Source organism: Dissoconium aciculare (genome assembly GCF_010015565.1).
Source record: "Dissoconium aciculare CBS 342.82 unplaced genomic scaffold K489scaffold_2, whole genome shotgun sequence".
Lineage (NCBI taxonomy): Eukaryota > Fungi > Ascomycota > Dothideomycetes > Mycosphaerellales > Dissoconiaceae > Dissoconium > Dissoconium aciculare.
In genome coordinates, this window is record NW_022984952.1 from 2083414 (window position 1) to 2105820 (window position 22407).

General features: G+C 51.9%; 10 protein-coding genes across 10 annotated transcripts; 5 read left to right on the forward strand and 5 right to left on the reverse strand.

Annotated features, from left to right (window-relative positions):
* Window positions 1–11: 11 nt before the first annotated feature.
* K489DRAFT_386879 (peroxisomal membrane protein 4) lies at window positions 12–768 on the reverse strand (the record flags this gene model as incomplete). Its single annotated transcript, XM_033606268.1, has 2 exons — window positions 12–689; window positions 745–768. 2 exons carry the CDS (start codon window positions 766–768, stop codon window positions 12–14), a joined length of 702 nt encoding a protein of 233 aa, XP_033463628.1.
* A 1607-nt stretch (window positions 769–2375) lies between these two features.
* K489DRAFT_120454 (uncharacterized protein) lies at window positions 2376–3886 on the reverse strand. The gene is made up of 3 exons (XM_033598962.1): window positions 3613–3886; window positions 2931–3562; window positions 2376–2873 (listed from the first exon to the last, which is right to left on the reverse strand). Exons 1-3 carry the CDS (start codon window positions 3655–3657, stop codon window positions 2573–2575), a joined length of 978 nt encoding a protein of 325 aa, XP_033463629.1. The 5' UTR covers window positions 3658–3886; the 3' UTR covers window positions 2376–2572.
* A 1520-nt stretch (window positions 3887–5406) lies between these two features.
* K489DRAFT_312046 (uncharacterized protein) lies at window positions 5407–7966 on the reverse strand (the record flags this gene model as incomplete). Its single annotated transcript, XM_033600828.1, has 2 exons — window positions 5407–6021; window positions 6080–7966. The coding sequence occupies 2 exons, from the start codon at window positions 7964–7966 to the stop codon at window positions 5407–5409; spliced, it is 2502 nt and encodes an 833-aa protein (XP_033463630.1).
* A 1952-nt stretch (window positions 7967–9918) lies between these two features.
* On the forward strand, window positions 9919–10565 carry K489DRAFT_367786 (uncharacterized protein; the record flags this gene model as incomplete). Its single annotated transcript, XM_033602889.1, has 3 exons — window positions 9919–9991; window positions 10030–10154; window positions 10182–10565. 3 exons carry the CDS (start codon window positions 9919–9921, stop codon window positions 10563–10565), a joined length of 582 nt encoding a protein of 193 aa, XP_033463631.1.
* Window positions 10566–12751: 2186 nt separating this feature from the next.
* On the forward strand, window positions 12752–14915 carry K489DRAFT_351307 (MFS general substrate transporter; the record flags this gene model as incomplete). Its single annotated transcript, XM_033602441.1, has 4 exons — window positions 12752–13179; window positions 13245–14123; window positions 14183–14585; window positions 14703–14915. The coding sequence occupies exons 1-4, from the start codon at window positions 12815–12817 to the stop codon at window positions 14913–14915; spliced, it is 1860 nt and encodes a 619-aa protein (XP_033463632.1). The 5' UTR covers window positions 12752–12814.
* Window positions 14916–15595: 680 nt separating this feature from the next.
* On the forward strand, window positions 15596–16829 carry K489DRAFT_377028 (uncharacterized protein). The gene is made up of 2 exons (XM_033604061.1): window positions 15596–16388; window positions 16448–16829. Exons 1-2 carry the CDS (start codon window positions 15714–15716, stop codon window positions 16496–16498), a joined length of 726 nt encoding a protein of 241 aa, XP_033463633.1. The 5' UTR covers window positions 15596–15713; the 3' UTR covers window positions 16499–16829.
* Window positions 16729–17458, reverse strand: K489DRAFT_377029 (putative dUTPase). The gene has a single exon (XM_033604062.1). The coding sequence runs from the start codon at window positions 17365–17367 to the stop codon at window positions 16846–16848; it is 522 nt and encodes a 173-aa protein (XP_033463634.1). The 5' UTR covers window positions 17368–17458; the 3' UTR covers window positions 16729–16845.
* A 247-nt stretch (window positions 17459–17705) lies between these two features.
* Window positions 17706–18374, forward strand: K489DRAFT_367790 (uncharacterized protein; the record flags this gene model as incomplete). The annotated part of the gene is made up of 3 exons (XM_033602890.1): window positions 17706–17779; window positions 17833–17941; window positions 17991–18374. 3 exons carry the CDS (start codon window positions 17706–17708, stop codon window positions 18372–18374), a joined length of 567 nt encoding a protein of 188 aa, XP_033463635.1.
* Window positions 18375–19280: 906 nt separating this feature from the next.
* K489DRAFT_120661 (uncharacterized protein) lies at window positions 19281–21303 on the forward strand. Its single transcript, XM_033598963.1, has 3 exons — window positions 19281–19963; window positions 20019–20228; window positions 20294–21303. Exons 1-3 carry the CDS (start codon window positions 19550–19552, stop codon window positions 21089–21091), a joined length of 1422 nt encoding a protein of 473 aa, XP_033463636.1. The 5' UTR covers window positions 19281–19549; the 3' UTR covers window positions 21092–21303.
* A 212-nt stretch (window positions 21304–21515) lies between these two features.
* K489DRAFT_367792 (uncharacterized protein) lies at window positions 21516–21944 on the reverse strand (the record flags this gene model as incomplete). The annotated part of the gene is made up of 1 exon (XM_033602891.1): window positions 21516–21944. The coding sequence occupies one exon, from the start codon at window positions 21942–21944 to the stop codon at window positions 21516–21518; it is 429 nt and encodes a 142-aa protein (XP_033463637.1).
* Window positions 21945–22407: the final 463 nt, after the last annotated feature.

Below are 22407 nucleotides of genomic sequence, written 5' to 3' on the forward strand. Positions count from 1 at the left end.
CATTCTTGGGTCTATTCGTTGTGCCAGAGGAAGTTGCGAGCACCATTCCACTTCTCGGCATTGTCGTAAATGTACACCATGGACGCCCGGAGGCTGGGCTGCAGCGTCTCAGGGTAAGTCTCGAACAGCCACATGACACCGGCCCAGCTCAGACTGGCGAACGCCGGCCAGCTGTACTTCTTAAGCAGCTCAGTGTTCTCCGGCGAGAGTCTCAAAAGACCAATACCACCGTGCGGACCGTATGTTCCTCCGACAAGGGTGTTCTCTCCAGGCGGCTGCACCGCCAACGAAGCCAAAGCTAGCGCCACACGCGCAAAGAGATAGATGACGATCTGTTGGCTGACATTGCTCTTTGCATTCTCTCCCTGACCGAAGACGACGTAGCCGCCTAGCAGACCCGCAAGGAAGCTGTGTGCAGCGGCGGGCTTGCCGCCGTTGCTGGTGCGAAGGGCAAGCATGCTGCTCTTGTAGAGAAAGGCGAATTTGGCGAGATTGGTCGCATGTTGTCGGGTCGCTTTGAAGATCGCTTTGATCTTCTGTTGGAGTGTGCCGGAGCGGAACAAGAAGACCATGACCAAGGCATGGGGGAATCGAATCTTTGCGCCATAGACGATACCGTTACGGATGGCCTTGAGGATCACGAGCGGCGCCTTGTTCTTCGGGTCGAGGATGACATTCTCGAATGAGTTCTGGCCTTGTTGTCAGCACATCAGTGGTACATCTGCTCCAAGTGCTCTATCATACCTTCAGGGCTTCGTAGGAAGACATGATGGCGTGAATGCGGGGAGAGAGTTGGACGATTTGGTCTGCGTCCGGATGTCTCTGACGCTCGCGAATGGCAGCTGGTTTGAGTAGCGACCGGAGGTAGTGCACGCAAACAGGCAAAGTAAGGCGCGACGAGTGAGCTTACAGACGAGAGAACAAACGACTCGTGCAAAAGCTGATGGACGGATGTGAACAATGGCACTAAGTACAGTACTGCAGGATTTACCCCAGGTTGCCCAGCTGAGTGTAGTTGTCCGCTCGTGATAATCCGACGTCTTATGTGAGAAGTTGTCATCATGCACACCGATTTCTCCAGCCTGCAGATGACATCAAACTCGCCCAGACCCCCTTTAGCTCAACCCCATCCATTACCGAGGCCGATATCGTCATGTGCAAATGCCGCTCATGTTTATGCATATAATCACTGCACAAACATCTACTGTAGAAATATCATGAGTTCCAAGGTTGTCGCGCATCCCGACATGTATGGGATCACTTTGAAAATTCGCATGATATCAAGCCAAGCAGTGAAGCGGGAATGGAACCTCCTTTGAAGGTTCACTGCATGTACGATTCTGTCTACATACATCTATCTTAGTGAAACCAGCCCACCATCCTATCAAACTCGTCCATGGAGTCCAAGCCGCTGGTCCCGGATGGCAGCGTCCCCGAAGACGCAACATGATTTGTAGGGTATAAGCTTGATCCTCTTCCATTCATATCTTCATCGCCGCTTGGTTCATGAGTCTCTGAGGATCTGTCCCGGCAGTCCCTTCTCGGCACTCCAGTATCAACGTCGACCCAATCATCGATAGTTCTATGCTCCTTGTCAAAGTGACTGGCGATATGAGAGCAGCGAGCCTCCCACGGCCGAAGCATACCTTCAAAATCGTCGTCTTGTTGAATCACGCCCGAGCAAAAGCCACACCAGAAGCTGTAGTTTCCTTCTCGGCCCAGGTGGTACCTGTGTTGCAATTGCGAGAGAGTGTCGACGCCGTGGATTGCGTGCATACCTTGAAGGTGTATGCGCAATTGCTGAGGGTCAATGAAGATGTGATGACCGCATGATGAAACTCCGTCGGGAAGCGGATGGCGACAGAGCCATCTGGAACTTAGGAAGTGTTGCGTTGACTCATGCCGCCTCCAGTCATCACGGCTGCCAAGTTGTTTTGAGCAATCATGAAATGTGCAGAAGTATGGTTTTGTATGGCGCCGGACATGTTTCCTGAGCTCGCAAGCACGTGGGAACCCTTTCCTGCATTCCGGACGGGAGCAGATGTGTGCATTCTGCATTGACGCCGGTGATGCTCTTTTGACGTCATTCAACGTAGGAGAATGCTGGATGGCACCATGGGAATGATCAGAGGAAGAACTGTTCACCGTATCGATTTGCATCGTGAGTGAAGGATCGTAGTTGTCGGGATCAAGTATTTCGTTTGCTGGCTCCATCCGCTGTGTTTGTGTGTCACCAGTGGACATTGCAAAGTCCCTTGTGGGTTCAACAGTCTCGGACGGATTCACATTTTGGAACGGATGAGCAGCGCTCGGCCATGACATCTCTTGATTGGGAAGGTTGATAGGCATGAACATGAGCGTGTCATCGTGCCCGGGATGATCGGCCAAAGCTGGTGACACGACACTGCTGGTGTCAGCAGAACCATCCTCGTCGTCGGATATTGCATCGGTCTGCATAGTCGTTTCCGACATACCAGCAGATTTGGTTGTATCAGGGTCGTTGTTGGAGGGCGCCTCGACGCGGGATCTGCAATTCCTTAGTTTAACCTCAGGAAATCCTGTGATTGATGACTTACTCTTGAACTATCTTTTCGATGACTCGATCTGGATTTTGCGCCGATTGCAGCTCGGATTGGTGCATCCTTATGATATGGGCCTTCATGTTGTCCTTTCTGCTCCAAAACCTGGGAACTTTCTTCTCGGCTGGAGCGGCACGTACACAGATCGAACATCTCCACCCGGCTCCTCCGTGCATGCTATGAACACCCTTCTTGTGACGCTCCAGGTCGTGAACGTTTCCAAATCCGTGCACATTACGCTTGCATCCTGGTATCTCGCAGACGTAATCTCGATTGTGGACTTGGCTATGTTTTCTGTATTGACTGTGTGAGAATGCTGTTGTGCTCGATTCGAAAGTCGACCAGACTTACTTCGCATCAGATCGATTCCTCGATTGGACGCCGCAGATAGCACAAATGACAGGAGACCTGCCTCGAGCGCGATGTGCTTTCCCTTTCGGCTGATGGCGGTCCACATCCGCTGCCAAGCCCCGTGGCCTTTGAGATTGCGTGTCGGAGAAGGGACCTGTACCGGCCATGGCTCGATATTCTTGAGAGGTCCCGAAATGATCCAGGGGCAGGGGACTGTCTGACCCGAGGATGTCTGAGCCCATGTATCCCAATTGGACAGGACCACCAGATCTTACCGAGCTGCCTTCTTGTGTACTGGCACTTAGCGGCTGGAAAGTGTGATAGTTCGTATAAAATTCCGAAGATGACGCTGCTAGCGATATCTCGCTGGGCTGACTGATCACAGTGCTCGCAAGACGAAAGTCATTCATCAAGTGACCGCTATGTGTTTCTAGCCTTCCAGTCCACACCGGATCATCTTGCGGTCTGATGAGTGCACGGACAGAGTCGGTGTCAAGGTATTCTTGTTGAGATTGAGCAGAGATTTGACCGGATCTCATATGAGGAGTGACACTCGGGATTCTTCGTTTGCTTTGCGTTGATGGGTGGTGCGTGCTTCTTTCGTTGTGTTGCCTGCTGAATTGAGGGAATATCTGAAAAGTCAATTAGTAGGAGTCCTCGAGTGAGTGATCGGCCAGAATACCTGTGATAGATAGAGGTCGTCTTCACTTCGAGGATCGATCGACATGGTGTGGCTTATCTCCTGCGAGCCGTTCAAGAATACCCAGCCAGGTGGAGGCTCGGGTAACTCTCAACGATATATTCGTGACGCTCGAAGTTTGAAGTGAACCTTTGTTGCAACGATGGATGACCAGGTGATTGAGTGACATCGACCAAGGTTGATCCTACGCAAGAAAGAGAGAGGTACCGCGCCACGATACGACTTCGATGCGACTGTCTACTGGGATGGCTGGGGTGGTGCTTGACGATTGATGCTGGTCACGGCCGGTTGTAGCTCGGCGTTGACGTGCACGAAGAGACTTCGATACATAGGCGACGAGGATGTGTGGTATTGGGAGCCCTTTCCTGAGCCTTATATTTGGATCGGAGTCGTGGGTAGCGGGCTCACGCAGTCAGAAGAGAAGAATAACCACGGCGTGTGCAGATCATGGAGCATATATGCAGCAGTGGCGGACCTTCCTCCTTCTTATGTCTTGTCATGATGAGCGGCCACCCTGAACGGGGCGCAGATGATGAAAGCGTGTCCAGCGCCGCCCCCTTCACGGGAAAGGAAACACAACATCTGAGGTGGTACAAAGTCCACTTTTTTTCCCTCCGCCAGCGAATGCGTCGTGTAACGCGAGTGACACACCCACCTACGGTACACGTCGCACAGACACCGGTACTGTACAGTACTTGGGCGGACAACAGTGATCGCCCAGAGGAATCCCGGCAATGTACGTTGTACAGTACTGTGCTGTACCTTTGCTGACTGCACCTGCGATGAAAAGAGGATAAACGACATCATAGTGCTGACGAGATAGACGCCCATTCGTGTGTGGAAACACAGCTCAGACCGGATGCAGCTGCCCAGGGTGGTTCCTCACAGTCTAGGAAGGTGCTTCTTGAGGCCGGCTCTTATGCACTCTCCGAGATGTGATTCGCTGCGCTCGAGCTAATGCTGCACGAGGCGTCAGACTCGCTATCTACGAAGAGTTGTCGGCGGACCGTCGCACGCGTCGGGCGCCCTCTCTGTCGTCGCGGATCGGAACTCCCGCACATACACCACCAGGAAATTTCGTGTGCGGTGCCGCCAGCATGGTATCCCATCTACGACACCACCTAATGATGAGATAGGTGTATCTTCGTGACACCACACGCATGCGTGCATCCCGGTCGGGTACGTGCCGAGGCGTGTCGAACATATGGACAGAATAGGGAATTCGTGGACCAGGTGCGCGGGATAATTATCGGGCCGGTGCATCCCTTCCGGAACCTAGCATCAAATGTGGGCGGCACCGCCCTGATCGTGATGAAGGTGGCTCGCCATGCTCCATTTGTTATCGATCGAGTCGCAAGAATTTGAAATCTTCACGAGAACTTTGCATGGGCGGATCCCTCTCCATCTGCACTGTAGCGATCGTCTCGCCGACCGGGTGTCTGCATGAACGACAGGAGCGACGTCAATCCCCTTGACCGCTCACGGCAGCAAAGAACAACAACAACAATATGCCCTTCTCTCCCTGACATTCATATCATATCCAGGCGGTGACGCAGAACGGAGGCGTGATGGGTTACTACAACACTGTTGTTAAGCACACGCAAAGATCGTGAAACTTCATTTTACAATTGCCGCCGGCTCATCCGCCAGCACGCAATCTCAGCAAACAACTCCCCGGCGTGCCCAGGGCCTTGCTTCTCCTCCCCCAATCGCTTTTTGTGTCTTACAATTTGTAATAATAACAAAGCTTCCCAAATATCCCTTCACATACAATCTTTAATAATTCAATTCGCCCGTGCCCTGACCTTTGTCGGCGTCCAAATCCTCATAACTCCGCAGACTTCGCCCGGCTACTGCTTCGGATGGTCCAACCAATCCTTCCCCAACACCAGCGCCTGGACGACTGCCACTCATCGACGGCATCCTCCCACGCCCGTTACGAGCGTATGGTCCGGGCATGCGATAGCCACCGTTCATGCCATTGTTGCGTGCGCCGGTACGCATAGGACCGATGCCACCTGCCATGGCAGGGTTCGCGGCCCACGCGCCAGGCATCCCATTTGCAGGGAACATGGCTGGCATGCCGGCCATGGGCGGTATGTGAAAGCTCATCGGGAACTGCTGATTCAGTTGGAAGCCGCGAGGCGTGCCTGATGGCGCGTGGTTGTTGAGTGGGAAGTGCCCATTCGAATTCGCATCACTCCTACTAGGTGCAATGTGCGCCGGATCGAGGACGTAAGTGTTGACTAGCTCGACTTCCGCACGAATTTGCTCAAACCACTCCGTGTGGCGCTTCTCTACGTGTTTGCGCCAGAAGTCAAAGGTCTTGAACAGCTTGACACAGTCGGGTACCTTGCATCGAAATTTGTTGGCATCCTCTTGAAGCATGTACTGCAAGAAAGAGATATTAGCAGTCATCCCTTCTCAACCAAATGAAAGAGAATCTTACCTTGGAGAGCTCCTTCTCAACCCCTTCCTCAGTTGGTGTGCCTCCAAGTTTGCGCAAGTTGACGTTGTCAGGCTCCAGTATCTGCAGAACCTTCTCTTCAAAAGTCCTCACCCAATTGAAAGCCCGCTGTAGCTGCTGTGTGACCTTCATGCTGGGTCGCAGAGCCGATTTCTTTTCGTCCGTGGGACTTTCCGGCTCCACCTCCATACCATCATCCTCAGCACCGTCAGTCTTGCCATCCTTGCCCTTCTTCAATGGGAAAGGCTCGCCTTGAGCGCTGGCACGAGCAGTCTCCTTCGCTGCCGAGGTGAGGCTCGCCCGTGGTCGACGCAAGTGCCCACCAGGACATTTGCGCTGCAGTTCGTGTATCGAGTCGGATTCGAACACGCAGAAGAAACAAAAGTTGTACACCCTTCGCAAGTACTCCACGAGAAGATCTAGCTTCTTCTTTTTGCTGCAAAGCTCATCGTCGTCCGTTTCGTCTTCGTCGATCATTCCTTCCTCTTCTTCGCCCTCTTCGGCCTCGACATCCATGTCATGTGAATCATTCTTGGCCTCGATCTCGGGTTTGAGCATGCCTCGTTCTGAGAGGTCATGCACGCGCTCCTCAACCTTGGCGACACCAAAGCACTCGTCTCCCAGTTCGTTGTCTAGTCGTCGCACAAGTCGGACAGCGAGTTCAAGATCGCGGGCTATGCGTTCAGGAGCGGAGAACAGGTCCCAGAGGGCCTTCTTCCTTGGTGCTTCCGGAGGACGATGAACACCGCAATGTACTGTAAAGCTTCCTCGCTCAGGGTCTTCAATCGTCTTCCCGTTGATCTTCTCCAGAGCTCTCTCGCTTACACTCGTCTTCGAAGTATCAGCCTTGGGAGCCTCATCCTCCCCATCCTCACCATCTTCATTCTCAGACCCGGGTCGCTTTGAGGGCGCATCGGTCATTTCGTCATTCTCCGTATCTGGATGGAGGATGATCCAGCCCATGCGATGGCACTTCTTCAGTGGATTCGGATCAGACAGGGATAAGTGTCTGAAACCACCCGCATCTTCTCCCAAATGCTCCTTCGCGAAGGCTTCGAACCTTTCGCGTGTCACGGTGGGAGCAATGGTCTTGATGAGTAAAGTCGACTGCAGCGCAACTGGGTCCCGCAGATCTCCTCCCTTCGATGGGAGCAGGTCGCCAACACCCAAAACTTCCGCAGCTGCTGAAGCCTCACCTTCCTCTCGCTCAAGAATACCGCCCAGGCCGTTTGATTCGGATTTGTAGATGCCTTCGAGCGTGAATTCATCGAACACACCCGTGGTGAGATCTTGTTCCCATTGAGCATAGAGCCCTTTGCGGTAGTCTCTCAACTTGGCTCGGAAAGCACTTCGCGCCTCTGGTACATAGCGCTCCCGAAACCAATCCTCATTTTTATGCAAATGGACGAACGTTTGCGCCTGTTTCTTTTGGAGATTTTCTTTGTACTGATCGTAGGCAGCCTGGATTTTCGGGCGCTCCGCATCTCTCTGTTCTCTTGTCTCGCGCTCGCCTTTCAGTCGTGGTGGAGGCTTTCCTTGTTTCATCCGCTCTTTCTCGTCCTTGATGCGTTGCTCTGTTCGCCACCACTCGGCGAACCAAGTGAATCCGACCTGGAATTCTAATCCCATCGGATCGGGAAGCGGGTTGGCAAGCAGTGCGGGCGGTTCCGAACTACCCGGGACGTAGCGGTCGATTGGTGGTGGTGATGAGCGTCGTCTTCCGTGAGGCTCATCGCGACCTCGATTGTAGCCGAAGTCATCACGAACTCGATCGGGTTGATAGCGGTCAATTGGAGCAGGCGAACGCGATCGCCTACGATCTCTGTCACCCCCACGGCGTCGATCTGTCCAAGTCAGTATCACATTCATCGGATTTGACTTGTGCAAAGCGTACCTGGCGAACGTCGGCGATCACGGTATGGGTCGGAACTTCTGTAATCGTCCCGATCGCGATTTGATGAACGTGGCGCAGCTGATCCGCGTGGAGCGCCTGTGTCGGGGCTCTTGCGAAAACCTAGGTCGTAGTCCTCCATTTTGCTTTGTGTAATCACAGTCGCGTCTGTGATATCAAACAGCGACAGCTTTGGAACGAGCGCGACGCCAGCTTCCTTATCCACCTAAGCTTGGATATAATAATATGTATGACGGGCTCGGCGACACGCGACTAGCAAGAAAACGATTTCGATTATTTGTCGACTCGTGGCGCGTAGCCTAAGCACTGGCGCGCGTGCGACCTGTCGGGTGCGTCGAGTTCAATCGGCGCGTCTGAAGGACTGTCTGCCATGGTCGGAGGATGTTAGAGATGAGCGTAAGAAAAATGACAAGCAGACGGTTGGATTTAACGAGGAAGTAGAAGGTGGGAGGCAATAAAGAGTAGGAGCAATTTAATGAGTAATGTGAAGTGCTTTTCTTCTCAAATCAATGACCTCGGGCGTACGCAGTGGTCATTGACGATCAGAAAGAGCGAGAAAATGTATGATGAACGACGAGAGCACCAAAGAAGGTAGGCCTGGCTCTCTAGTAAGACGAAATCGGGTGATACGAACAATTGATTGATGAAGACGATTTTATAATGGTAGAACTGGAATCGCTGACCCTTCAGCAGCAGTGAGAATCCAATCAAATGGCTCACACTGTTGTATCGGGCAGATGATGTGTCGGAGATTGGCGGAAGAGTGAAGGATGATGAGAAAGTGAGTGAGGCGAAGGATGAGATGAACAATGACGGACAACGGATGAATGAACACGCGGGCTGGGCAAGCTTGGGGAAGCTCTGTCATTCACATGGGCGCGCGCGACGAAGCGGCTCACCTGCCCGTTCGCCAAAATGTGGAGAAGCGATTGGACTCATGACTCGGCTCCCGCGTTCTATTCAATGCACGCCCCCGAGCCGTCTTCAACTTCAGGGCTGACGGCCGGGGATCCATCCGCATTTCCGCAAGGTACATCCTCAGCTTTACTCGATCCTTCTTGTCAAGGCCCAAGTGTGGTTTGAAAACCCATTGGGCCCTTCACTACGATATATTACAAGCGATTGGTTTATTAGACAACTTCAAGCATGTCAATAGAGGAGCCGGCAGTTTGCACAGGCGAGGATCTTTGGTAAAGGTAGGTGGGGATGACGAACAGAGGAAGAATATCTTGTCCGTCATCAAAGAAAGGCTGACCGGTTCTGTGGACTAGCATGACATGGCAAAGTATTTTCTGATTCGGAGGCGTCTGTAGGATGCCTCACCATCGCTATGAGCCCTTGGGAAGCATCCGTTGGCGCCTTCCCAGTCAAACCCAGCAGCTTGAATCGCTGGATGAGCTGCAATCCTCGCGATGTCTCGCTGCGCTTAACGCGTCTCCTTCGCCCCGACTGCTGTGAGAGTCAATAGCATAGACGTGATCACATACTCGGCCAGTTCCACAAGTGGGCCGTCGTCATCATCGTTGTCGAGCGCGTTGGGGTCCCGACGAAGGGATCGATCAAGACGTGGACGATGAACGGCATCTCACCAGACTCGGCTGTACACTTGTAGAATGGCGATAATAGGGGCAATAACGTATTGATAGTCGCGGCGGCCTCCTCGAAGTGTGCTTCGGTTCGCCGTCGAAGCTCTCTTGATGAGCTAGTATAAACTAATCGGCAAGCGTTGAGTAGACATTTGTCACGTCCATTTGGCGGATGCTTCTTCGAGATGGCGAGACCTTCCAACCACCTGAGTGTTCACCTTGCGGGATCTTGAGACAGATATGCCTTGACAGGTACGTTCAAGTGTCAATAAGACGATTTGCGAGATTGTCCCGCGTCCGGGTGTATTGTGCAGGCCTTCTCGATGTCATCGCAAAGATTGGGGCAGGGTGTCCCCGTACCGCCAGAGCAGACGACTGGATGCAGGGACTACAAAAGTAGTTCTTGAACGCGCATGTTGCTTCTAATTTCGAAGATGACGATCCTGAAGATGAGGGCATCCTCGGAGTCGTCGATGCTAATGTAGCCATCCTGCTGACGCCAGTTCAACCCCACTTCAGGCGCAGGACCACGCAGACAGGCGCGATAGCAGGAACAATCGTGCGCTCATACCCCCCATTACTATAGGATGGGGGCCCATGTAGCTCGTTCATATACGACACTGATGAAGAGCTGTGGGACCGATCCTCATCTGGACAGTCGAGAAGGACTGATGAGGGCTCGTCCAGCTTGTTCGTGTATGACACCGATGAAGACATTCCAGACCGACCCTCGTCCGAGCAGTCGAGAGGAACTGATGAGACCTCAGATCATCTGCCTACCCCGTCAGCCTTGCCCAGCCAACGTCTGCCATCCATCTCACGGCCAGACAACACATCTATCAGCATGGAGAATCATCCAGCGGGTCCGGCAGAGGACACGAACTCGGAAGAGGAGCTTGGAGCCCGCCTAATGGCCATCCATGAGAAAATGATAGCACAATTCACGAACATGAAGGAGACGCCAATGTAAACAGACGGTCCGGGGAATACAGTCGAGGAATCTTCGTTGGTTCGGAGAAGCTGATCAGTGATCGATATTACCGCAAGATTCTGACAGCTTCTTGTGTCACTGCTGCTCGTGCGTTAGGCCCGAAGGGTAGAACTGCCTGACCCACGGAGCAATTTGGGAAAGAATGAGAATTTCTGCTCACTTGGCAAACCGCGCGATACGTGTGCTTTTGCAGATTTCCCGTATTCGGTCTCAGGATCTGTCTGTGACATCGTTCACTGTTATCTGCTTGTTATCATTCGCGGCGAGTGTGTCCCATGCACGGTCCGAATATTTGGTTTATCCGGTGCGACGCTTGTTTACTGGAAGCGGGAGCTGCTCTCATGTACTCAGTAAAAGAAAATGGAAATAGCAATTTACGAAGCCCGATCTTCAAATCCAGCGCAGACTCCAGTGCGTATTTTGTTTGGGTAGAGTCCGATTTAGACTACCAGCGATAATTATGACTGCGAACATGCCGGAGAGGGCGTGGTGACGAGAAATTCCCTCTCGCGCATTGAAGCTCTGCGTCAGGGCTCGCGCAAATTCATGTTGCTTTCTGCAGTAGCTCAAACTTTCCTTGCTTCTCTCGTCGTTCGGGCCGGCGAGCGAGGAAATTTTCTCACAAATGCTTCAAGCTAGCGATGTCCCACGGAGAGGGTATCGCAATCGGCGACATGTGAAATATGCCGACAAAAGGAGACATGTCGTTTTCAAGTTGCAGCGGCAGACTAGTCTTCTCTGCAGCTTCTAAATAGTCGAGAGAGCATAGCCGCGTTGAGAAGAGTCCATACGAGGCGCTTTTCAGGGAATTGCAAACTGTCATATTGTGGAACACAAGGTAATCAGATAGCGCAAATACGGATCTCGCGAATGATGTGTTTAATGAGACAGCTAAGCAAGACAGGCGCACAATGCTCGTGACTGAACGCACACCCCAGGGCGAGAAGGGAGTAAAATTTGGTTTTGGCTCCCGTGAACCAAACAGGCATCGGTCGAATCGAATGGGGCATTCCGATGACTCATCAGATATTGTTTGTCGCTGCTGAGTAACATGTCACCGGACCCTCTTACGTTGGACAAGACGAAGTCATCAGAGACGGCGTTTTTACTAAGCCTTCAGAGTGCTCAGCCGATGCGTGTACACTGCGCGTGTCACACGTGGGAAATGCGGGTCTTGCGGCGCGTGGCGATGGTGACCCTGCACCATGGGTATAAGGATGCATAAAGGCCGATTGAACCATCGAACATCTTTCATGCCGAATAGTGAATTTTCTTGACGATCCTTAGTAATGCTACATTCAATCACTACAGAACACCAAGCAAAGACCCCAAGACATCGGAGATTGTTGCAGAGTCGGCGCCGATGTGGAGCCCTCCAACTCCTTCCAAGGTTCGTGTCTTTTCTTGGTAGCTTTGCTGGCCAATGCTTGTTTCCACTGTGCCCTTGTAAGGCGCAACCGAACAAGACATGATGCCCTTTGTCTTATTGTGAATCTAGTGCATCTACAGCAAAGACTTGTGCAAAATGTCAAACCCCTCGAGATTTTTATGTTCGTTGGCTGAGGCAAGTGTCGTGCCGCATAGCAAGTAGCGCCGATTTCCTGGTATCTATTTCTTCGAGACAATATCAAAAATAAATCTATCATGACGAAATTACGCATGCTGCTCGGTTGTGCGTGAGATGGACGGCAGAATAATGCGAACATTGGTTTTGTGCCAACGGCTGATCCGTTGAATCGCGCTCCATCTACTAGCGGCACAGCATAAGTGTCCAATGAGATAATGATCTCGTCGGTAGTCGCTCAGCCATCTCGTCATACTGCAGAAAGGGCCGTTTTCGGGATTTTTCCTCCGGGACGCAGCGGACTTAAGCACGTTACATTGTGCCGATGTGCGATTCACCACAAAACGGAATGCACTAGCGATCCATACAAGAGGCGACTCTCGGCCACTTCATGCGCTACTGGGTCCATTCTTCAGTTGTCCCTTTCATCATCAAGTAATATAATCAACTTTTCTGTATCGCAACGAGTTCACACCGCGCAAACACACGCCGCGCACACGCATAATCGTTAGCTTCTCCGCTGCTTCCCGCTGACACGCTGATACATACGTCATCCCCATCGTTGCGACATTTATTCGGCTCGAAGTATCGGGGCGCATTTTTTCGATCCTGCATATTGAATCAACTGCGTCGAAGACCGGACATCACTATTAATTTCGGCGCGATGGGCGCAGAGAAGGACGCCGAAGACTTTCGACCTGCCGGCCTCAGCTTTTTTCAACAAGTCACCAACCACACTGGCATCACCAAGGATGTCGAGGAATGGGACTACGAGGGATCCGGCACAGAGGCCGATCCCTACGTGGTACATTGGATTGCGCACGATCCGCGCAACCCCATGCTCTACTCCGAAATCACCAAATGGAGCATTACATTTCTAGTTGCGATCTCGACATTGGCAGTGGCCTTTGTCTCCAGTGCGTACTCAGGAGGAGCAGAGCAGGTCATCGCAGAATTTGGCTGTAGCCAAGAGATTTTCACTTTGGGCATATCGCTCTTCGTGTTGGGTTTCGCGATTGGACCTCTCTTGTGAGTGAAGCCTCGATCCTGATGATGTCACGGTCGTCGCCGCAAAAAGCTGACTCAGATCATAGGTGGGCGCCCCTCTCAGAATTATTCGGACGTCGCCTGTTATTTATCGGAACCTACTTCGGCTTGACTGCTTTCAACGCGGGCGCGGCGGGATCACAGAACATCTGGACACTTATTATCTTGAGGTTTTTCGCCGGAGCAATTGGTTCAAGCCCTTTGACCAATGCTGGAGGTGTCATTGCGGATATGTTCCCTGCCAAGCAACGAGGCCTCGCGATGTCTTTATTTGCTGCAGCGCCATTCATGGGCCCGGTGCTGGGCCCGATCGTTGGTGGCTTTGTCGGCCAGACCATCGGTTGGCGATGGGTCGAGGGCGTCATGGCCATATTCACCGGTGTCCTGTGGATCATCGGATCTCTTTTGATACCCGAGACTTACGCCCCGGTCATCCTCCGAGCAAGAGCTGATAAGTTGAGCAAGATCACGGGAAAGGTTTTCAAAAGCCGGCAAGAGATTGATCAAGGCTCAATCAGCGTTGGTGAGGTTTTCAAGACCTCCCTTATGCGGCCTTGGATCCTTCTATTCCGAGAACCGATCGTGTTTCTGCTTAGCTTATATTTAGCAATCATTTACGGCACGCTCTACATGCTGTTCGGGGCGTTTCCCATCGTCTATCAACAGCAACGAGGTTGGTCTCCTGGAATTGGTGGCTTGGCATTTCTGGGCGTGGCCGTGGGCATGCTTATCGCAGTTGCATACGCTATCTGGGACAACAAGCGCTACTCCAAGGTCAGCGACGAGTATAAAGGATTTGCGCCTCCGGAAGCTCGTCTCCCATTGTGCATGGTTGGCTCTATTGCAGTTCCAGTTGGCATGTTCTGGTTTGCGTGGACAAACTACCCTTCGATTCACTTCATGGCTTCAATCGCAGCTGGCGCGCCGTAAGTTCCACCTACCATGTTAACAAGAAATACACAAGACTAACAGCCTCTTTCAAAAGATTCGGATTCGGCATGGTTCTCATCTTTTTGGGAATTATGAATTATTTGATTGATTCCTACACAATTTTTGCAGCATCTGTCCTAGCAGCAAACTCGGTATTACGGTCTCTCTTTGGAGCAGCATTCCCCCTCTTTACAAGCCAGATGTACAACAACCTCGGGATCCACTGGGCATCATCCATTCCCGCATTTCTCGGTCTGATGTGCGTGCCTTTTCCTTTTCTGCTCTACAAGTACGGCGCCGGTATCCGTCAGAAGTGCAAATTCGCCGCCGAGTCCGACGCGTTCATGCGACGTATCCAAGCCGAGGCCGAGGAACGTGGCGACTTGAAAGAGGACTTCTCTGAAGAAGACACCGATGCTAGCAAGCCCGAGGATGAGGCAGACCACACGAAGCAATCCGTGAAGGATACAACCGCATCCGACCGCGCTGCTATTCAGGAGGAGCCACGCGAGCCTGTTGAGGAGGTCGAGCAGCGCCGCCCGTCACTCGCAGATACTGAACACGAAGACGACGAGGCACTGGATCGATCCCGCTTCCAGCCAATTCGTACCGTTAGCACGAGGCGGACGACCCGCGAGGCGCGCAAAGGCTACGACGACAGTCCTTTCGATCTCGACCGCGTCAACACTCGTGAGAGCTTCAGGAGTAGCCGCAGGAATAGCACTGCTTCAGGATTGGCACACACAACGTCAAGGACAAGCTCGACATCAAGAAAGTCGCAGCGATGATTATGGTTCTAGGAACGCCAACTACTGTGTTTCTTGGTTTTTATAAGCGACAGATTTAATGATACGACTAGCGTTGGAGTTCTGTTAGAGGTGATTCAATATTGAAACGGAGCTAAAAAAATGATATTCATTCATCAAATGAAATGTCCAGGTGACGTCGTCGTTAATTGTCTTGTCCATGACCTCAGTGCACCGGCTTTATTAATGTCAAATCCGGAGCGCATTGCGCTGAAGCAATTCTGCAATGCGATCATCCTTCAACTCCCGCTCCAATACGTCGAGATATGTAAATGCACACGTATCTGACAATTGCACCCGAAAGTCGCAAATTTGTGATACCAACTTTCGTCTGTCACACAGAGAACAACGTGATGTTTGTACAATGGATCGTAAAGCGCATGCGTCATGCAGGTCACGCGGCTGTCATCGAACTAGTTTGAGAGTGATGATTAGATAGATACCAAGAAGGGCTTGAGATGCCTGCTGTAGCGTGTCTGACGCAAGGATGTTCGTTTCTAATAAATGATCGCTGCTAAACTGAGCGCCACACTGTTACCAGAATTCTGAGCTGAATTCCGTTGACTCGGGCGTTGTCAGGCGGCAACGCAGCGCAAATCCCAGACCCCTCCAGCCAAACATGCTTCCCAATCCGGCTTGCACCTTTCGCTTGTGCTGCCTATGTCGCGTTTGCTTTCCAATCGTTCTCCGACGTCACACCTCTTATTCAAATAGTGACTTCTGACTATCAAGGGCTCTATAAAAAGCATTGTGAGCCTGTTATCGTGTTGGCAGAGCGCAATGCGTCCCACAAGCAGCACAATGCTCGCGGCGAGCATGCTCATCAGCGTCTCAGCGGCTTCGATAAGCGCGACAGAAGCACCAACTCTCACATCAGCATCGTTCTCATCGTCAACTCCACAACCATTCACCAACGCATTCGATCCCTTCTTAGGAGACATCGCCTTCCTATCACCAGCACAACGAGCAGCCGAGAACATCAACAACGCAACCGAATCATACTCCTCCGCCGCCGCCCACGACTTCCTAAAGAAACGCCAATCGGGCACGAACTGTCCCTCCTCATTCAACTCCTGCTCCTCAATCGGCGCCGCAAATCTCTGCTGTATCAGTGGTACTACCTGCACAGCGGACTTCGCCGGCCGCGGTGCCTGCTGCCCTGTAGGCGCAGTGTGCACGGGTACCGTCCTCGGTGTCATCACGGCTGGAACACTCAATGGAAACGGGGTACTGGTGACAGCAACCACGACAGCGACGGGCACTGCTAGCAACAATGCGAATGGAGGATTGGTGACCCAAAACTCGCCGCTTCCGACGACGGTGTATGCGCCGACACAGATGACTTCGGCGGTGCAGGGTGCTGGAGGAAACGGCGCGACGAGTAATGGAGGGTTCATTGTCGCGGGCACGAATACGGTGGCAACATTTGGAGCTGCGGCGAGAGGCGCAGAGATCGTAAGTGGTAGACTGTGGTCTTTGTGTATTCACGTTGCTAACTTATGTTTGTCTAACAGCCTATGGTTGCAAGCCTGATCATTCGCGCGCTGCAATATCTCCCGCTGTGAAAGGATGACATTGCAGGCATACAAGAAGGTGGCGATATGCGAAGAGATGAAATGATTTTTGGCATGAAGACAAATTGACGTACTGCGAGCGAGTTTTTGAGCTATGGCGTTCTGAGATCGGAGAAAGGGAAACTTGCAAACTTGATCAGCTCAACGAAAGAGGAGGCATGCGAGCAAGCGATTGGATTATTGCTTTTGAACAAGTTTTGGTGTGTGATAACCAAGTGTGAACGCATTGATGAAATACATGCTGTACGATTACGAATAGAGTTGTCTTTCAGACCTTGACCTTATGAGATATATGACAGGACCAAGCTTGATTTGAGCATCAGGCAGGCCTCCATCCATCATCCCTCAGCACCAAGACGCTCCGCACTACTGTGTCTTGAGCCCTGGTAGATCCCGCTGTACCCCTCCACCTCCTCGTCCATCTGCTCAAACACAATCTGTGCCAACTTAGCATTTCGATAGAGCGTGACGCCGTGCTCATTATCGACTTCCATCATTGCTCTCATCGCACCCTCATACCCAGAATCAACCACACCAGCCTGAATTCCAACGCCGGACCTCCACAGCGAAGACCGCGGATGAACAAGAGCCATACAATCTCGTGGGATGGTAACGGTCTCATTGAAATCGACCAGATAAGGGCCGCGTGGAAGCGAAATGGAATCGTTAGCTTCGTCGAATGATAGACGGGTCGTTCTTGCCCCTTGGCGTCTGGAATTATCAAAGTCAATTATCGCGGCGGAATGCCAACGGGAAATCCAGCGCAGCGTGAGATCGACACCGCAAGGTTGTTGTTGAGACGCCTGACGGATGTCACGAACTAGCCTTCGCGAAATAATTTGTGCTCCGCTGAGGATCATTTTGACGGACGATGGGGAGTTCGTTTGAATTTGTACGTATGTGATGCGTGAAGTCTAGTTTCGAGACTCAAGCGTGCAAGGCAAACCAGTGGTACAGACATTTCGGATCTTCTTCCGATAGCACATTGTCCAACCTTTGTGTGATGGCAAAGCCGGGAGCTTAGCGCCAACGTCGATCAAATGCAATGTGACTCACAAACCCACAAGAGTCATTATCATACTAGACGAGCAAATGAACTTGCATATAAGGGCATGTTCGCCAGGAACCCGTCACGGGAACAGACTAATTGATTCAGAGACGACAACGAAGGACAGACGCGAAAACCGAGTTTGGTGCCATGCCTAAGCCAAGATTCATCTATATCAATGGCTACCCTGGAGTGGGCAAGCTGACCGTTGCGCGGGCGCTCTGGTGTGTACACAAACATGTGGAATGCGAATCATGATGTGCTGATCTTGTCGGAGCTCGATGCTGCCCAATGCCAAACTTTTCGACAACCACAGTCTCATCGATGCCACGTCGGTTATATTCGAGCGCAGCATGCCCGAGTATCAACCGCTACGACAGAAGATGGTGGGTCGTTCTTTACAGACCGTGAATAGATGTTCGCTAACTCGACCAGCGTCGGGCGGTCCTCGGCGCGATTGCGACTAGCGAAAGCACCAAGGACATAACATGGATCTTCACCGACTCGCAATCCTCGGACGAAGTAGGATCTTCCGCGGTAAAGGATTATGCATCTGCTGCCGCCGTCCGCGGATCTGCTTTGATATCCATCATTCTTACCTGTGAGATTGAGGAGAACGTGAAACGGCTTACCTCGCCGTCTAGAGGGGGAACAAACACCAAGCTGACAGATGTTGGCATTCTCCGCGAGACTCGAGATACTGAGGACATTTACCATTTCGGAGGGCCGTTGGAATTGGAAATCGATGTCACGACAAAGACGGCAGCAGCAGTAGCACAGGATATCAGTAGTTTCTTGGATCTGGTGGAAGACTACTAGTAGATACCTAGTAGACTGGTTTCTATGCTTAATCACTAGGATCATCATCTGAAGCAAGCAGATATCACGTCACAGCAGCGCTACCCTAGCGAGCGATACTTCCCAGGTTTCAAGGTTCATCTCAGCGTAAACATTAGGCTTCCGAGACTATCCGTCAAAATCTGTGAATTACTCTGTCACCAGTAAACTTCTCGTTGTCAAAGAATTCACACGCACGGCTACGTTTGTGGTCAGATAAGCCATTGCATGCCCGACTTTGGATGCATATCTTTATAGATCTGTTTTCCTCCTAGGCGGAAGGTTGATAACACAACGATTTCCCTCTCGAGGATCCATGTTCGAAGTCGTGGCGCTGAGTCAGCAAATGTGATGAGTCACCTGGGCACACGCGTAATTGGCAAAGCTTGGTCCACCAACCAGGGAATGGATTTGAGACACGTTCCAATTCGAAGTTTTTCACGTCACATCTTCGTGTCTGAGTTTGAGATCGGTTTCAACACCTTGACAAACTCGGCAAGCTTCCAGGATCCCTACAGATCCTTGAACATGTCGTTGGCTGGGAGAAGAAGACGTGAGAAGAAGCTGGAGTCCGACAGATGGAAAGACCCTTCGGGCTGGCGATCTGCATTGACATGACACTAAGGCACAACGGCGTGGACACGTTGTAGCGACTGTGACCGATTGGTCGACGCCCGCGAGGCTGACGAAACACGCTGCGCCGCATGAAACGCCAACACGGCGCGAGGGACAGGAATGCAAATGGCCCCTAAAAACGAACTCAACGAAAATAGAACGTAACGCCGCCCGAGAGACGCAAGGCGCAGTTCATTCTTGATATCTCAACCATCATCACTTGGCCCATTGGGTCATCACAATACTTCACTATGTCTTCAGTAATTGCGCGCGGAAGACAGTAAAACCACTGCTTTGATTATCAATTATTACACTGCTGAAAGCGAGCGCGGGCCAAGCAAGCGCATGTGGTCTTCGAACGGCTGGATAATGTAAGACCTCCAACTACAACTCTCGCGACGAATAAATTAGAGGTTTCCTCGAAGTACTATCATTTCTGGCAAACACAACCCATCGACATAATCACCGATCTTGCGGGTGTTCATTCTGTTGTTTCGCAAGTACGCCGTCGCCCTTTTCGATCACGCCGACCGGTCTTTACCATGTTCCAGCATAAAGCAGTGCTGGCAGTTTTCTTTTGCTCTGTGATCGGATTAATCATTGGATTACATCTTTTCAACCCCAGCGCTTTCGGCGAGACTGGTGCTTTCCTGAAGACTGCTGGCTTTGCCGTGGCTGAAAGTAGTGACGCCCCTTCGAAAACCACGAAAGATTCTCCGGCGCATCACGAAACTACCGTGCACCCGGCACCACCTGTTGAAATTACAAATACCTCCGTGACTGGTGCAACTCTTACCGCGGCTGGTAAGCCGGCCTTGCAGCGCGATTGGACTTTCTCGGACAAAGCACCCCAGGGCGACGATGCGAGCTGGAGGAAACCAGAGAATCTAAAGATCGCTGGGCTGGTGTTCTACGGAAGACGAATCAATGTCAGCATATTGCAATGCTACCTCAAGGTAGGGCTGAACGTGATCACCAGAGCGGTATGACTTTAGGCTGACAATATCACAGCGCAATCTTGTTTCCAATGGCGGCATGCTTGACGAGGTAATCTTCCTCGCGCGAACGCAGAATGAAGAAGATCTGGACTGGCTGGATCAGCTGGTGGCATCCGAGCCGCTCTATATTAGACAAGATGTGTCAACATATGGTGGAGAGTACGCCTCCTCGTACGATCTCATAGAAGACGATGTCATGTACATCAAGATCGACGATGACATCGTAAGTATTTAAGCTTTAAGACCCATGCACACGATACCGAAGACACAGCTCACACAAATGAATAGGTTTTCTTCGAGGACAGCACCGTCTCCACTCTGGTACACACGCTTTTGACGCACCCGGAGTATTATTTGGTGACTGCCAACATCATTAACCAGCCATCGCTTAGCTGGGTACACCAGCAACTTGGTGCTGTGAGACCATACCTTCCGGAGCTCCTGCCCCAGCAGTCTGAGGTCGAAATGTTTGCAGACGGTCAGCGACGAGACCTTGAATCGGACCTCCGAGAGGCAAATCAGTCAAGCCGTGTGGATTGGCGAGCCTCCCATCTCCCCACGTGGTCTGGCCCTGGAGATTTCTCCGCGCTGGACTTCGAATCTCAACAGATCCCACATCGATGGCTTCCACTACCAATCGATGCCAACGACGCCTCTTCATATTTTAAAGCTCTCGAACGTACACCAGTCATGGAAGCATCATACGACGCATTTGGCCCTACGCTCTATCACTGGACCATCGCCGCCCAGCAGCACTATTCTTTCCTTCAGCACCTAGAGAACAACGAGGTGTGGCGGTATAAATTTCATATCTGGGACTATTACACTCGACGGCTGGGCATCCAATTCATCGCCATCATGGGCCACGACATCAATGCCGCAAAGCCCATAGAGCAGGACGACGAAGGTTATTTCTCCGAAAAGATGCCTCTGAGAACGAAGCGTCACGCGGTTGTGGATGGTAGAGCGCTGGCCGCTCACTATAGCTTTGGCCCGCAGAGAGAAGGAATGGAAACGACTGACGTCCTGGAGAGATACCGTAGCTTTGCCGAGGAGAACATCTGCATGGCAGAGCAGCCGAGATGAAATCGACCTAGTCTGTGCATCAGAACATGGCCGAAACTGCCATAGCCACCCCACAAGAGATGCGGAGGATCCCAATGAGGCCATGACTGATATCGATGGCCGCTCGCTCTGCCCGCAAGCGCATGACATATCCGCAGCTTTGAGCAGGCCCGAGACAGCTTTGCAAAAACAAGCGACCGGACACAGTCTCCGATAAGAGCTTTCCAGATTCGGCATCTGCGTCAGAATTTCGGGTTTTCCAAGTCTCAAAGCAGACAACAAACCCACCACCCCTGGACATTGCTGGCGCGATTGGTGGAAAACTTTGCGAAGATCGCAGCAGGTACTGGCCAAGAACAGATAGAGTTCCGTGATTTGAAGCGAATACGATTTCACAGGCGGATTCGACGATGCCGATCTCTCATAGAATCTAAAACTACAAAGACTAATACAGAGATAGACTCATTGTTGTCGGAAACCTCGTGGCATATGTCCCCTCCCTACGCTTTCTGCAAGCGTCTGTCTGCTTGCATAGAATAGGTCCCTCTTGCCTACGCTTAGCCATTTCTGCTGCTCCTCGAGCAGTCGCGAACTCAAACAACGTCTTCCATTGCCCCTCAGCCGTGGAGGAGTTGCTCGGTCTGTCCCCGACGGCCATGGCGCTTTCGCTGACAAGATCATACAGCGCATCTCGAACGACATGACGGAAGCACGCGTCCGAAGCAGACGTCCCAGTGAAGATAAGCTGTGAAATGCGCGGGAAGCCGGAACGTTCATGGGACACCACGAGCTTGCGTATCTTGGTCGAGACGTCGTACCAGAAATCAGAGGCACCGCCGCAGGCATCGACACCGATCTCGTCGACCAGCGGCATGCCACTGCTGCCATGGCCTAGTTCGGGGTCGATGAAGCCTTCCACTTCCTTTTAAAGATCGTGAATGTTCCGACCAGATCGTATATTCTCGCACAAGCTCGCATTATTGAAGTCGAGGAAGGGAGTACAGCCGCGCTGCTCCACAGGAAAACGAGATATCAATAAGTTGCTTTATCACTCATTTCTTCTATTTCGAAACGTGACAACTCCAATTGCTCTTCGGGCGCGCGGCGAGCAAAACGACACGAAGCAAAACATACAACACGAGGGATTCCCACGTGGTCACCCACCGTAGTACTAATCTCGCGGTCAGTTGCTTAAATATGGGAGAGCGGACGGGATCCCTTGCTTTCAACTGCCTGTGGTCGTATGTGCATGATGGAGTGGGACATTGATACATAAAGGAAGGCATTAATGCTCTACGGACATGACTTGTCACGTTCGCGATCCACAACGTGCGGTG

Excerpts from the sequence above, each read along its gene's own strand:
- K489DRAFT_120454 (XM_033598962.1), bottom strand. The coding sequence starts at position 3,657 with ATGTCGATCGATCCTCGAAGTGAAGACGACCTCTATCTATCACAG. Across the intron at positions 3,563-3,612 it reads ACGACCTCTATCTATCACAG|ATATTCCCTCAATTCAGCAG; the intron begins GTATTCTGGCCG and ends TTGACTTTTCAG. Across the intron at positions 2,874-2,930 it reads AGGAATCGATCTGATGCGAA|AAAACATAGCCAAGTCCACA; the intron begins GTAAGTCTGGTC and ends CAGTCAATACAG.
- K489DRAFT_377028 (XM_033604061.1), top strand. The coding sequence starts at position 15,714 with ATGCGTCCCACAAGCAGCACAATGCTCGCGGCGAGCATGCTCATCAGC. Across the intron at positions 16,389-16,447 it reads CGGCGAGAGGCGCAGAGATC|CCTATGGTTGCAAGCCTGAT; the intron begins GTAAGTGGTAGA and ends TTTGTCTAACAG.
- K489DRAFT_377029 (XM_033604062.1), bottom strand. The coding sequence starts at position 17,367 with ATGATCCTCAGCGGAGCACAAATTATTTCGCGAAGGCTAGTTCGTGAC.
- K489DRAFT_120661 (XM_033598963.1), top strand. The coding sequence starts at position 19,550 with ATGTTCCAGCATAAAGCAGTGCTGGCAGTTTTCTTTTGCTCTGTGATC. Across the intron at positions 19,964-20,018 it reads TATTGCAATGCTACCTCAAG|CGCAATCTTGTTTCCAATGG; the intron begins GTAGGGCTGAAC and ends ACAATATCACAG. Across the intron at positions 20,229-20,293 it reads TCAAGATCGACGATGACATC|GTTTTCTTCGAGGACAGCAC; the intron begins GTAAGTATTTAA and ends ACAAATGAATAG.